Consider the following 13651-nt stretch of genomic DNA (forward strand, 5'->3'; position numbering starts at 1 on the left):
AATCGAACTCAGTTCCTCAGTTCCCCAGGACCAAAGTCCACCACCCTAACCACTAGGCCACTCCTCCACTTCAAGGTGTGGTCACACCATGGACCGATACAAAGGCATTATAACATCCTTACTTTTGTTTCCCATTCCTTTCCTAATAATACCCAACATTCTGTTTATTTTCTTAGCCGCCGTAGCACACTGACCAGAGGGTTTCAATGTATCATCAACAACGACACCTAGATCCCTTTCTTGGTCGGTGACTCCCAACGTGGAACCTTGCATTATGTAGCTATAGTTCGGGCTCCTCTTTCCCACATGCATCGCTTTGCACTTGCTCATATTAAACGTCATCTTCCATTTAGACGCCCACTCTCCCAGTCTCGTAAGGTCCTCTTGGAATTTTTCAGAATCCTCACAGACCCCTGGGGAACCCCACTAACTACCCTTCCCCATTGAGATCACTGACCATTTAACCCTACTCTCTGTTTTCTATCTTTTAACTAGTTTTTAATCTACAATAGGACACTACCTCCTATCCCATGACTCTCCAATTTCCTCTGGAGTCTTTCATGAGGTACTTTGTTAAATGCCTTTTGAAAATCCAGATACACAATATCAACCAGCTCACCTTTATCCACATGTTTGTTCACTCCTTCAAACAAATGTAATAGATTGGTGAGGCAAGATTTCCCTTCACTAAGTCCATGTTGGCTTTGTCTCATTAATCCATGCTTTTGAATATGCTCTGTAATTTTGTTCTTTATAATAGTCTCTACCATTTTGCCCGGCACCAACATTGGACTCAACGGTCTATAATTTCCTGGATCTCCTCTGGATCCTTTTTTAAAAATCGTTGTTACATTGGCCACCCTCCAGTCTTCCGGTACCACACTCGATTTTAAGGATAAATTACATATTTCTAACAATAGCTCTGCAAGGTCATTTTTCAGTTCTATCAGTACTCTGGGATGAATACCATCTAGTCCAGCTACTCTTCAGTTTGTAGAACTGCCCCATTACATTCTCCAGGTTTACAGAGAATTCATTAAGTTTCTCGTCAGCTTCGAATACCATTTCCGGCACCGGTATCACTCCCAAATCTTCCTTGGTGAAGACTGAAGCAAAGAATTCATTTAATCTTCCCTGATTGCCCCTTTTACTCCTCGGTCATCTAGCAGTCCAACCGATTCTTTTGCCGGCTTCCTGCTTTTAATATACCTAAAAAAATTTTTACTATGTGTTTTTGCCTCCAATGCAATCTTTTTTTCGAAATCCCTCTTAGCCTTCCTTATCAGCGCTTTGCATTTGACTTGACATTCCTTATGACAGTGTCCCACTGGTTATCCTCCTTCCACTTGGTCTCAGAGATGCCTATTATATCTAATTTTTCATTTAGTGCCATATATTCTAACTCTCCCATCTTATTTCTTAGGCTCCTGGCATTCGCATATAGACATTTCAAACTATGTTTGTTGTTCCTATTTACATCATGCTCAGTACTTGAGAGTATTAATTTGCAATCTTTTGTCTGATTTTTATATAAGGACACCTGATCTACTATGGTCTCTTTTGCAACCTCACTATCGGGATACTAGCCAACGGAGGTCTTTCTCCAGGCACTTCTTCCATTAACATAGAACAAAAATATCTGTTTAGTATGCCCACTTTTTCCCTATCACTTCTCATATAGTAGGTCTCAACATCTTTCAGTCAAATTCCATTTCTAGCCTCCCTCTTTCCTTCGTACACCTAAAAATGTCGTCACCTCACTTTATATGTTTAGCCATTTTTCTTCTGTCAACACTTTTGCCATCTTTATTTCTTTATTCGCATCTTTGAGTTTTATGCAGCATTCTTTTCTGTGCTCCCCTTCTTGCATTTTACAGGTTTTTTTTTTGTTTTTGGGGGGGGGGGGGGGGGGGTAAGGCTACCTCTTTTGCCTGTTTTTTTAGTCACTTGTTTGGAGAACCATTTCCACCTTGCTTTAATTTACTTTCTTTACATAAATATCTGTTATCGTTTTTATAGCTCCTTCCAGTTTGGTCCATTCTGTTTCCACATCCCTTATCTCCTCCCTCTCTGCCAGCCTTTTTGAGTTAATGCTGAAATTGTGAATGTAATCTCCTGTTAAATTGGAATTACTGAAAAGAGTAAGTCCCTGGTACAGAGTGACTGGGAGGTCCCTGGGTGAGAGGAAGCCCAGCCCACGGGAGCTTCTGTGGAATAAAGTGCAGAGAGATTATGCCCAGGTTGGAGGTGAGTGACCGATTTGGGAGGAGTTGGGAGTTAAAGTGCCGCCTGTCCAGTTTGAGGACAGTGACCCAGACATTTAGGCGGTCACAAGCACAAATGGGCGGCGGCCTAGCATGGCTGGAGGAAAAAAGTATGGGGAGGGAGGGGGAGGCTGAGCTAGATTACTGCAATGCAACATACATTGGATGTATGGAAAGCGCACTGAAATCACTGCAAACCGTTCAAAACATGGCAGCAAGGCTAATATTCAAGAAATCGAAATACAACCAAACTACCCCACTACTGAAAACACTACACTGGCTGACAATCAAAGCAAGACTGATCTTCAAAGTGGGCACCATCATCTATAAAATACCATTTGGTTTGTCTCCAGAATACATGCTAAATATGATAGAATTATCCCCAAGAAATGCAAGCCCAGGAACCAGAAGCTATCTCCTTCTTCACCTACCCAACTGCAGAAACATAACCTACAAATCGATCCACATGGCCTGGGTTCCAAATGATGGAATTCAGTACCAAAGATCACAAGAAGCATAATGAACTATCTTCAATTTCAAAAAGAACTGAAATCCTACCTCTTTAAAACTTTTTACGACAAATAATCTAGCTATCAACGCCCATTCCATTTACTGACTGTATTTTTAAGTCCCAACCAAAAAGTAAACTGTAATTGTAAACCATCACAATAAGTGCACATCAATCTGTAAAAATGAACCTATAATGCAACTGTCAACCAAAATGTAATTTGTACGCCACTTTGAACCGAAACTTGTTTTTGGCTAACAGATACAAGAATGTATAAATAAATAAATGAAACTAGTTGCATGTAAAAGCACACGGACTTTTGGCTGCCAAAGACTTTTAGCTGTGTGAGAATCCCCTGCCAATAGATCTGGAGGAGAGAGGGGAGTCCTGTTGGAAGGAGTGTAACCTTTGGCTGACAGGGGGGTGGGGAGGGGCTAATCCACAACGTGGCAACTGGTGAATTACTAGTGCTCCCGGGTAGGCAGAAAAGGGTCCCAACTCAGAAGCAGTGGGAATGAAGCCAGGACGAGTCCCAGGTGCAAGGTGAATCTGGAGAGGGATCACCATTGAAGGGCAAGGTCAGACAGTGAGGGGTCTGAGCCCGCTAGAGATAAACTGATTGAGAGGAGAAAACAGCCTTTGGGATTTAACACTGCCTCCTAGGATAAGCATGGACTGGAGAACCTGTATAAATGTAAATAGCCCCAGAAGAAACTTGCCCTGTAAATATCCCTGAGACGTACAGTGGTAAAAGTGTTCCCCATGGAACGACAGAAGTCTAAGTTATATGAGAGTTATACAGTTGACTGTGGTGAAGATAAATTCAAGTGTTGCAAAAGTTCAATACAAGTTGAGTTGTTAAGACCCTGGATTGCAGTGTGGTTCCTGGACTGAGGACCTGAGTGGAACCCTGAACGGTAAAGTGTCTCCCAAACCCCCCAATCACTATTCCGGACCACTGATCCACTTCCCGCTTGATTGCAAGTGGACTGGACTTGATTTGTGTGGTAAGAGTGGCCCGAGTGTAAGCGAACACTGTGAGCTCTGAAGGAGTGTGAGAAAAGTACATTTCTTTTGTGGCCCAGGTCCGGAGCTAGTGCTGGGTGAGACTCGGGTTACATGAAGAAGAAACTGAATCAAGTAAACAATGTCCATAGCACGAACTGCTGGCTGTCACTACCACTTCACATACCATATTTAATTAATCAAGGTCCTTTCCCATAGAAACACAGTGGAAAACGGCCTTTAGGGACAAAAGTGAAATTTTCTCTCACTATAATAATACTGTTCTTGCATGTACATTTCCAACAGATGAAAATGAAGTGGAGGAGTGGCCTAGTGGTTAGGGTGGTGGACTTTGGTCCTAAGGAACTGAGTTTGATTCCCATGTCAGGCACAGGCAGCTCCTTGTGACCTGGGCAAGTCACTTAACCCTCCATTGCCCCATGTAAGCCACATTGAGCCTGCCATGAGTGGGGAAAAAGCGGGGTAAAAATGTAATAAAATAGATACTATTGGAGATTCTACACGGAATGTTGCTACTATTGAAATTCTGTTGCTACTATTGGAGATTCTACATGGAATGTTAATGTTGCTATTCCACTAGCAACATTCCATGTAGAAGCCTGCCCTTGCAGCCGCACAGGCTTCTGTTTCTGTGAGTCTGACGTCCTGCATGTAAGACTCACAGAAACAGAAGCCTGCGCGACTGCAAGGGCAGGCTTCTACATAGACTGTTGCTAGTGGAGGAGTAGCCTAGTGGTTAGGGTGGTGGACTTTGGTCCTGGGGAACTGAGTTCAATTCCCACTTCAGGCACAGGCAGCTCCTTGTGACTCTGGGCAAGTCACTTGACTCTCCATTGCCCCATGTAAGCCACATTGAGCCTGCCATGAGTGGGAAAGTGTGGGGTACAAATGTAACAGAAAAACAACAACCTGTGTTAAATATATATTGCAGAACAGATAACTTATAAAATGGAAGCCAGAGTAAAATCAAATTGCTTCATGATATTTGGACAGTACTAAAAGTCCAGGTGAAAAGAGAGAGGGAAGTAAGGTTTCTTACCGTTGTTACTGAGAACATTTGTTTGTTTTCTATCATTGTCCCGAGCAACACCATGTATCTCTACAGTAACAAATGGATCAATAATAGAGTTTTTGCTTTGGTTCACCTTTGGTAACTGTTGGCCTGAGATCACCTAGGAAGAAATGGAGAAAGCAAAATCATTCATGCTACAAATCAGACTAGATTTTGTATCACCTACTGTACTTGAAGAAAGGGGAAATGTCCAGGAGATAAGCATCTCAAATGCCAAGGGCAGAAGAACACATTGGTTGAAGGGAGCCAAGCAAATCAATTTCTGGTCCCACCTTCCGCTCTTACAGGAGATTTATTCATGAAACTTTTTATCGAATATATAATCAAAATATATCCGTTACGTCTCGGTTACTTATTCAGTGGTGTTATCTTTCTCTCTTATCAGGGTTTAAATTAAGACAGTGGCTCTCAACCAAATCCTTGGGGCACACCCAGCTAGTCAGCTTTTCAGGTCATGCACAATTAATGCGCATGAGATAGATTTGCAACAAGGAAGGAATGTGTACAGATCTATTTCTTGCACATTAATTATAGATATCCTGAAAACCTGACTGGCTGGGTGTGCTCAGGTTGAGACTGGACTAGGAGGAGTGGAGGAGTGGCCTAGTGGTTAGGGTGGTGGACTTTGGTCCTGGGGAACTGGCTTCAATTCCCACTGCAGGCACAGGCAGCTCCTTGTGACTCTGGGCAAGTCACTTAACCCTCCATTGCCCCAGGTACAAATAAGTACCTGTATATACTATGTAAACCCCACAGAAAGGCAGCATATCAAGTCCCAGTTCCCTTTCCCTATTTGAGATTCTACATGGAATGTTGCTACTATTGGAGATTCTAGACGGAATGTTGCTACTATTGGAGATTCCAGATGGAATGTTAATGTTGCTATTCCACTAGCAACATTCCATGTAGAAGCCTGCCCTTGCAGCAGCGCAGGCTTCTGTTTCTGTGAGTCTGATGTCCTGCACGTACGGACGTCAGACTCACAGAAACAGAAGCCTGCACGGCTGCAAGGGCAGGCTTCTACATGGCTTATTGCTAGTGGAGGAATGGCCTAGTGGTTAGGGTGGTGGACTTTGGTCCTGAGGAACTGAGTTCAATTCCCACTTCAGGCACAGGCAGCTCCTTGTGACTCTGGGCAAGTCACTTAACCCTCCATTACCCCATGTAAGCCACATTGAGCCTGCCATGAGTGGGAAAGTGCAGCGTACAAATGTAATAAAATAAAAAGATATAATCATGCTTTGAGTATCAATTGTGCTGAAAAAAAAACAGACCATCCTAGGAGCATTATAAACATTTTCTCAAACCTGTAACTCTCATCTTTTTTGACATTACATTCAGATAAAGTTATTATTTTCTTGGCCCCAGAGGGCTTACAATCTAAGTTGTTCTGTCTGTTTACTTGTCTTATTTAGATTGCAAGCTCTTTGAGCAGGGACTGTCTTTTCGTGTATGGTGTACAGCGCTGCCTATGCCTTGTAGCGCTATAGAAGTGATAAGTAGTAGTAAGTGACTACTACTACTAATACTACTACTTAACATTTCTAAAGCGCTACTAGGGTTACGCAGTGCTGTACAATTTCACAAAGAAGGACGGTCCCTGCTCAAGGGAGCTTACAATCTAAAGGACATAAAATGTGCAATCAATCAATTTGGGGCAGTCTAGATTTCTTGAATAGGAGTATAATGGTTAGGTGCCGAAAGCGACATTGAAGAGGTGGGCTTTGAGCAAGGATTTGAAGATGGGCAGGGAGGGGGCTTGGCATATGGGCTCAGGAAGTTTATTCCAAGCATAGGGTGAGGCGAGGCAGAAAGGGCGGAGTCTGGCGTTGGCGGTGGTGGAGAAGGGTACTGAGAGGAGGGATTTGTCCTGTGAGCGGAGGTTTCGGGTAGGGGTGTAAGGGGAGATGAGGGTAGAGAGGTAATGAGGGGCTGCTGATTGAGTGCACTTGTAGGTTAGTAGGAGAAGCTTGAACTGGATGTGGTACCTGATCGGAAGCCAGTGAAGTGACTTGAGGAGAGGGGTAATATGAGCATATCGGTCCAGGCGGAAGATAAGACACGCAGCAGAGTTCTAAACGGATTGATGGTTAAGTGGGAGGCCAGTGAGGAGTAGGTTGCAGTAGTCAAGGCGAGAGGTAATGAGAGAGTGGATGAGAGTTCGGGTGGTGTGCTCAGAGAGGAAAGGGCGAATTTTGCTGATGTTATAGAGAAAGAAGCGACAGGTCTTGGCTGTCTGCTAGATATGCGCAGAGAAGGAGAGGGAGGAGTCGAAGATGACTCCGAGGTTGCGGGCAGATGAGACGGGGAGGATGAGGGTGTTATTGACTGAAATAGAGAGTGGAGGGAGAGGAGAAGTGGGTTTGGGTGGAAAGACAATAAGCTAGGTTTTGGCCATGTTCAGTTTCAGGTGCCGGTTGGACATCCAGGCAGCAATGTCGGATAAGCAGGCCGATACTTTGGCCTGGGTTTCCACGGTGATGTCTGCTGTGGAGAGATAAAGCTGGGTGTCATCAGCATAAAGATGATATTGGAAACCATGAGATGAGATCAACGTGCCCAGGGAAGAGGTGTAGATTGGAAAAAAGTGACCAATTTACTAAGCTGCAGTAATGTAAATAGTGTGCACTGTCAGCAAATAGCATGGAAAAATTGGCAAATAACACACATCTGCTGAGTTCCCAAGATATTTGACTTACCAGAGAAAAAGAACTGGTCCAATGCAAGGAAAACAGTAATGGGCTGTGCTACTGGCAAATCAGCTCATTACTATGGCAAAAAATAGCACAACTTATGCATGTTATCCTTTGAAGGTGTACTCATCTTTCTCAGGGAGCATCATCTCGTTAATGTGTGAGTTGATGTTCCAAGAGATCAGATTAAAGAGGCCAGTGATGACCTGTTCAAAGAAAGCGCAGTCCCACCCAGTGATGCTGAAATTCTGGTGGTGTAGTGGAATAGGTATGTGGGCACGCCCTGTATCAGCTCCCTACCTGAGGGGGGGGAAGGGTGCTAAAGTATGACAATATGCAGCGTTCTTAGACTTCTGCCCTACTTTAGATATAAAATGAAGATACCCTTTACTGAGCCTCCAACTCCATCCCCACAAACTTTTCAAAGCCATTCTGGGGTAAAGAGGGCCAAAAGTGATCTTCACTAATTCTTGCCTCTTGATGAAGAATCCTGACTCCTAATGGTATTTCCTGACACGATACCTCGCTATCCAAGATGTCCATCAGCAGACAGCTGAGAGTGAGTGAGGCCTTGGAGGTGCACACATTTTTCTTCCCAGTAAGGAGGTGCACTAAACTTTGCACTGTGTGCCTCAGAACAGTTTGCAAAAACAGGGTCCTTGCCCCACTACAGCACCAGTGATTTACTCATTGGGTTTGGAAGGGGGTGGAGTCAGGAGCCTATCGAGGGATCTTCACTTTACATTTGAAGGGAGTAGAGCCTATGAGCACCACTGATCATCCTACTTACTTGGGCTACCCATTTCACTACACCACCAAGGGTTTTGGATTCTCTAGAGGAGTTTTCTTCAAGCAAATCATTCTTGTTCCCTTTAAAAAATGACTGGCCTAGGAGAGGGCCTCAATCTCAAGCTACTGCAGCTAAAAACTCACAATGCTACCGGCCACAATAACACAAGGGGAAAGTAAATTACTACAGGATACAGTATACTTTCAGGTTGGTAAATTCCACAGCAATTTTTCTTCAGTAAAATAGTACTTCAGCTTAGAAAATTGACCCCTAAATTTGTACCTGATAAAACAAAGTGAGTGAAGTGACTTTGTTCTGAGTCGCAAGGAGTATCAACAGGATTTGAACTTCCGGCTTTCCTGAGACTGGAAGACATATTTTTAACTGAAGTTTTATTGGTACATCTAAGCTGGAGATTGGAAACAGAGTCTAGCGTTAATTCCTTACCATAACATGGAGTTTTTTAGGTGTCCACCACTCTCCTTCCTTTATAGACTTCGGATTGAATTGGGATTTGTTGTCCAGAAGGAATTCGGGTTTAAGAAGATAGCCACAAAAGCCGTTGTCCTGGAACAGGCCCTGGTAAATGTCCATTTCTGTGCCCGGAGTCTGGAAATTTAAGGCAACTGGGGAAAAAAAAAGAGTTTAAAGTACTATTTGTATATATCACCAACAGAGTGTCTTCAAAACCATTCATTTGTAAGTACACATAAATGTACAGTAAATCTATTACATATTGGTAATGCTCTCCTGGTTGACAGAAGACATCGTTCCACTAAGATTAACTCACTTAAAGATCCCGTCAATTTGGTAGTTTTGCAGGCATTTGCCATATGCCAGGGCATCAGCATCTGTATCTTCGTGAGATTTGGAAACAGTTTAGGAAGTATTTGAAGACACGTTTATTTCTTCTTGTCTTTCCTTCAGGTTGAAGAGGACTGAGCAGTACTGATTTCAGGAGTGCAGTAGTTTCTTGTTTGTTTGTTTGTTTAGTAGTTTTAAATATGTTTTTGTGTGTTTGCACAGATTTTATGAGGGTAGGCGGATTATAAATATATTTGGAGCATAAGGACATAGGAATATAAGCCTGGAGAAAAGGCGGCTGAGGGGTGATATGATAGAGGTCTACAAAATAATGAGTGGGGTAGAGCGGACAGATGTGAAGCGTTTGTTTACGCTTTCTAACAATAATAGAACCAGGGGACACAAGATGAAATTGGAATGTGGTAGGTTTAAAACAAATTGGAGAAAGTTTTTCTTTACTCAGCGTGTGGTTAGACTCTGGAACTTATTGCCGGAGAAGGTAGTGACGGCAGCTGGCCTTGCTGAGTTTAAAGGGGGTCTGGACAGATTCCTGAAGGAAAAGTCCATTGATCGTTATTAAATTCTGGGTTTTTGCCAGGTTCTTGGGGCCTGGATTGGCCGCTGTCGGAGACAGAGTGCTGGGCTTGATGGACCTTTGGTCTTTTTCCAGCGTGGCAGTGCTTATGTACTTATGTACTTATGTTGCCATACTGGGACAGACTGAAAGTCCATCAAGCCCATTGCCATACTGGGACAGACTGAAAGTCCATCAAGCCCACTATCCTGTTTCCAACAGTGGCAAATCCAGGTCACAAGTACCTGGCAAGATTCACAAACAAAAACACTTGTTTAAAGCAAATCAGAACATACAATATAAACCAAAAGGAAAAAGAAGTGAAACAACACTTCTAAAAGGAAAATATATACTCTTACACTAAACCATTTGGGGAGAAGTTATCGATGTGGGCTACCAGTAAGACAGGTTAATTTTACTGTTAACCCCTGTAATTTTTAATCAGGTCTCACTGCGTAAAATGGGGCCTGTGCTTTAATACCATGTTAGCGGTAAAATGTCTTAATGGTAGCCCACATTGATAACTAGGCACTTCAGTGGCAAGAGAGCCAGTGATATTAAGCCTGGCTATCTTTAGGTAGATTTTCAGACACAAGCTACACAGCAAGCTTTGCATTTGAAAATTATTCTGCGTCGTAGTGTTTTTTCACTCACTTTGTGAATTAATGTTGATCTTATTCTCTCATCACCCGACCTTCAGATCTTGCTACCCACTGGACTGTAAATATTTCACTATCCTGTCCTTCAATAGCGTTTCCATGCATTTCCCCTTATAGTTCCTAACCTTCTCTCCGCTATTCTGATCAGAATCACCCTTCTTAAAATTAACTCATAACAATTTATTGGCAAACACATTCCACAAGTGTCAGGTGCAAGAAAATCTTAAGTTTAGTTTAGTTTATTCATTTATGTTCTGCATAAAACCATGCAGATACACAATCCCAAACAGATTAGTACAGAAACATACAGATTACATTAAAACAATAAAAACACGTTCCGTCTTCAACAAAATAAATTAATCTCCAGAGACTGCTAGGAAGCATACCCATAAATTCTTAGATCTAAAATACTGAACAGAATAAGTCTGCTTTTAGACTAGTATCTGACATCAACTTAATCTTTCCAAGCAAAGATTTCCACAACCGTGAACCTGCTATAGAAAAAGTCTTTTGCCTCATTTCTTCAAAATGAATTTTCTGTAATGCTGGAATAACCAATAAACCTGCATCGATCTCAAAGATCTGACTGGTTGATAAAAGAACTCAAATAATGATCAGATTCCGACTTCAATGCCTTATGAATTAACAATAATATCTTAAATTGAATTCTTTCGTTCAAAATTTAGGAAATGTGTTCAAAATATGACTGTTCAGGTATTAACCTAGCCGCTGAATTTTGGACAACCTGAAATGCACTAATACTGGATTTTGCTAAACCCAAATATAGAGCATTACAGTAAACCAGACCACTCAACACCAAATTCTGGACAGTCAAACTAAAACCCTCCACTGGAATACAACCCTTCAATTTACTTAACATCCTAAGCTTAAAGAAAGAGTTCTGGATCACCCTTTTAATATGTGGTTTGAAATTCAACAAAATACCAAGGATAACGCATAAATTACAAACCTTAGATTTCAAATGCAGCACATTTTCATGTAGTTTAATTTATTTATTTACAGCACTTCATATACTGTAAGTGACCCCTGAGGTGACATTCAGACTTATTTTCGAAAGAGAAAGGCGCCCATCTTTCGACACAAATCGGGAGATGGGCGTCATTCTCCCAGGGTCGCCCAAATTGATAATTGAAAGCTGATTTTGGGCATCCTCAACTGCTTTCCGTCGCGGGGATGACCACAGTTCACAGGGTCGTGTCGGAAGCCTAGTGAAGGTGGAATGGGGTGTGCTTAATAAATGGGCGTCCTCAACCGATAATGGAAAAAAGAAGGGCGTCCCTGATGAGCATTTGGGCGACTTTACTTGGTCCATTTTTTGTTATGACCAAGCCTCAAAAAGGTGCCCAAACTGACCAGATGACCACGGAGGAAATCGGGGATAACCTCCTCTTACTCCCCCAGTAGTCACCAACCCCCTCCCACCCTAAAAAAAACTTTTTAAATATTTTTTGCCAGCCTCTATGCCAGCCTCAAATGTCATACCCAGCTCCATGACAGCAGTATGCAGGTCCCTGGAACAGTTTTAGTGGGTGCAGTGGAACCCCTGTCACTAAATTCCATTTTTGTGAAAATTGATCACCAAATCTTACCTCTAATTTTCAATTACTCAAAAAAGACTCAAACCAATTAAGAACATTCCCTGCAATACCACATGCCCTCAATCTCTGCAATAAGATACCAAAATTCACTTATCAATGGCTGTGGATAAATCTAGCCTAACCAGAAAATACCTGGAAGAATGGTCAAGACCCTGTCTCAAAACATCCAAAGTAGAAATCAGTAGGGATTCAGTTCTATGAACCCTACAGAATCCATACTGATAGGGATCCAGAATTTTTGCAATATCCATATAACTTTCCAACTGCTTTAAAACCATGTTCTCCAAAATTTGTGCCATCATAGGCAAAGAGAACACCGGTTTAAAATTGCTCAGCATAGATGGATCTAACAAAACTTTCTTCAAGAGAGGTCTAACAGTGGAAATCTTTAGAACATCTGGAACTTCCCCTGTATTCAAAGACCAATACAGTCGCAATAACTCTGCCCAAACTCCCTTCTGTGAACACCACCAGAGAACATTTATCCCTGAAGAATTAGTTGGTTTAAGATTTTTAACAATAGATCAAACTTCTGCTACAGTCCCCTGTGGTTAAACAACATTTCTCAGTTAAATCAGAAGTAAATGTTGAAGCTCACTTCTCGGCTTTCCCCACAAAGAAACTCACAAAACAATCTGGAGTAATAGAACCACTACTGATATTCACATTTGTTTCTCAAGTTAATGATCTAACAACACTAAATATCTTTAGGTCTATTAAGTGCCCCTCTAATGTTCTGCTGAAAATAAACATCTGTAGCTTGATTCATGGACTGTCTATATTCCTCCAATTTCACCTGAAACAGCTGTTTAATAGTCTCACTTCTAGACTTCCTCCATTTCTTTCTACCCATCTAACCTCTCTTCTCATATTCCTATGTGTTTCTTTCTCCCAGGGCCTAACATTCTCATCCCCTCTCACCACCTCTCTTTTTAAGGTGCAACCTCATCCAACATATACCCCAAAGCACTATTCCATGGATCAATTGCCTGAGATGCAGTAATCTCTTATGTGATCTCCACTAAGGAGGTTTTTTTTATTTTTTGTTACATTTGTACCCCGCGCTTTCCCACTCATGGCAGGCTCAATGCGGCTTACATGGGGCAATGGAGGGTTAAGTGACTTGCCCAGAGTCACAAGGAGCTGCCTGTGCCTGAAGTGGGAATCCAACTCAGTTCCTCTCCCCAGGACCAAAGTCCACCACCCTAACCACTAGGCCACTCCTCCACTGTTGGTGCTGTTTGAGATTCTATTCAACTAGCAATATTCCATGTAGAAGTCGGCCCTTGCAGATCACCAATGTGGCCACGCAGGCTTCTGCTTCTGTGAGTCTGACGTCCTGCACATACGTGCAGGACGTCAGACTCACAGAAACAGAAGCCTGCGCAGCCTTCTATATGGAATGTTGCTAGTGGAATAGCAACATTCCATGTAGAATCTTCAACAATAGTAGCAACATTCCATGTAGAATCTCCAATAGTATCTATTTTATTTTTGTTACATTTGTACCCTGCGCTTTCCCACTCATGGCAGGCTCAATGCGGCTTACCTGGGGCAATGGAGGGTTAAGTGACTTGCCCAGAGTCACAAGGAGCTGCCTGTGCCTGAAGTGGGAATCGAACTCAGTTCCTCAGTTCCCCAG

General features: G+C 42.5%; 1 protein-coding gene across 3 annotated transcripts in view; it reads right to left on the reverse strand.

The window, feature by feature from the left end:
• PLCD1 (phospholipase C delta 1) overlaps positions 1-13651 on the reverse strand; it is a 187466-nt gene that overhangs the window by 13677 nt on the left and 160138 nt on the right. For all 3 annotated transcript variants that reach the window (XM_030197912.1, XM_030197919.1, XM_030197903.1), the window contains exons 12-13: positions 8801-8979; positions 4838-4970 (exon numbers count right to left, since the gene is read on the reverse strand). In XM_030197912.1, the coding sequence (XP_030053772.1) occupies positions 4838-4970; positions 8801-8979 (312 nt within the window). The remainder of the gene's footprint in view (positions 1-4837; positions 4971-8800; positions 8980-13651) is intronic.

The sequence above is a fragment of the Microcaecilia unicolor genome, chromosome 1, assembly GCF_901765095.1.
Source record: "Microcaecilia unicolor chromosome 1, aMicUni1.1, whole genome shotgun sequence".
NCBI classification, from domain to species: Eukaryota; Metazoa; Chordata; class Amphibia; order Gymnophiona; family Siphonopidae; genus Microcaecilia; species Microcaecilia unicolor.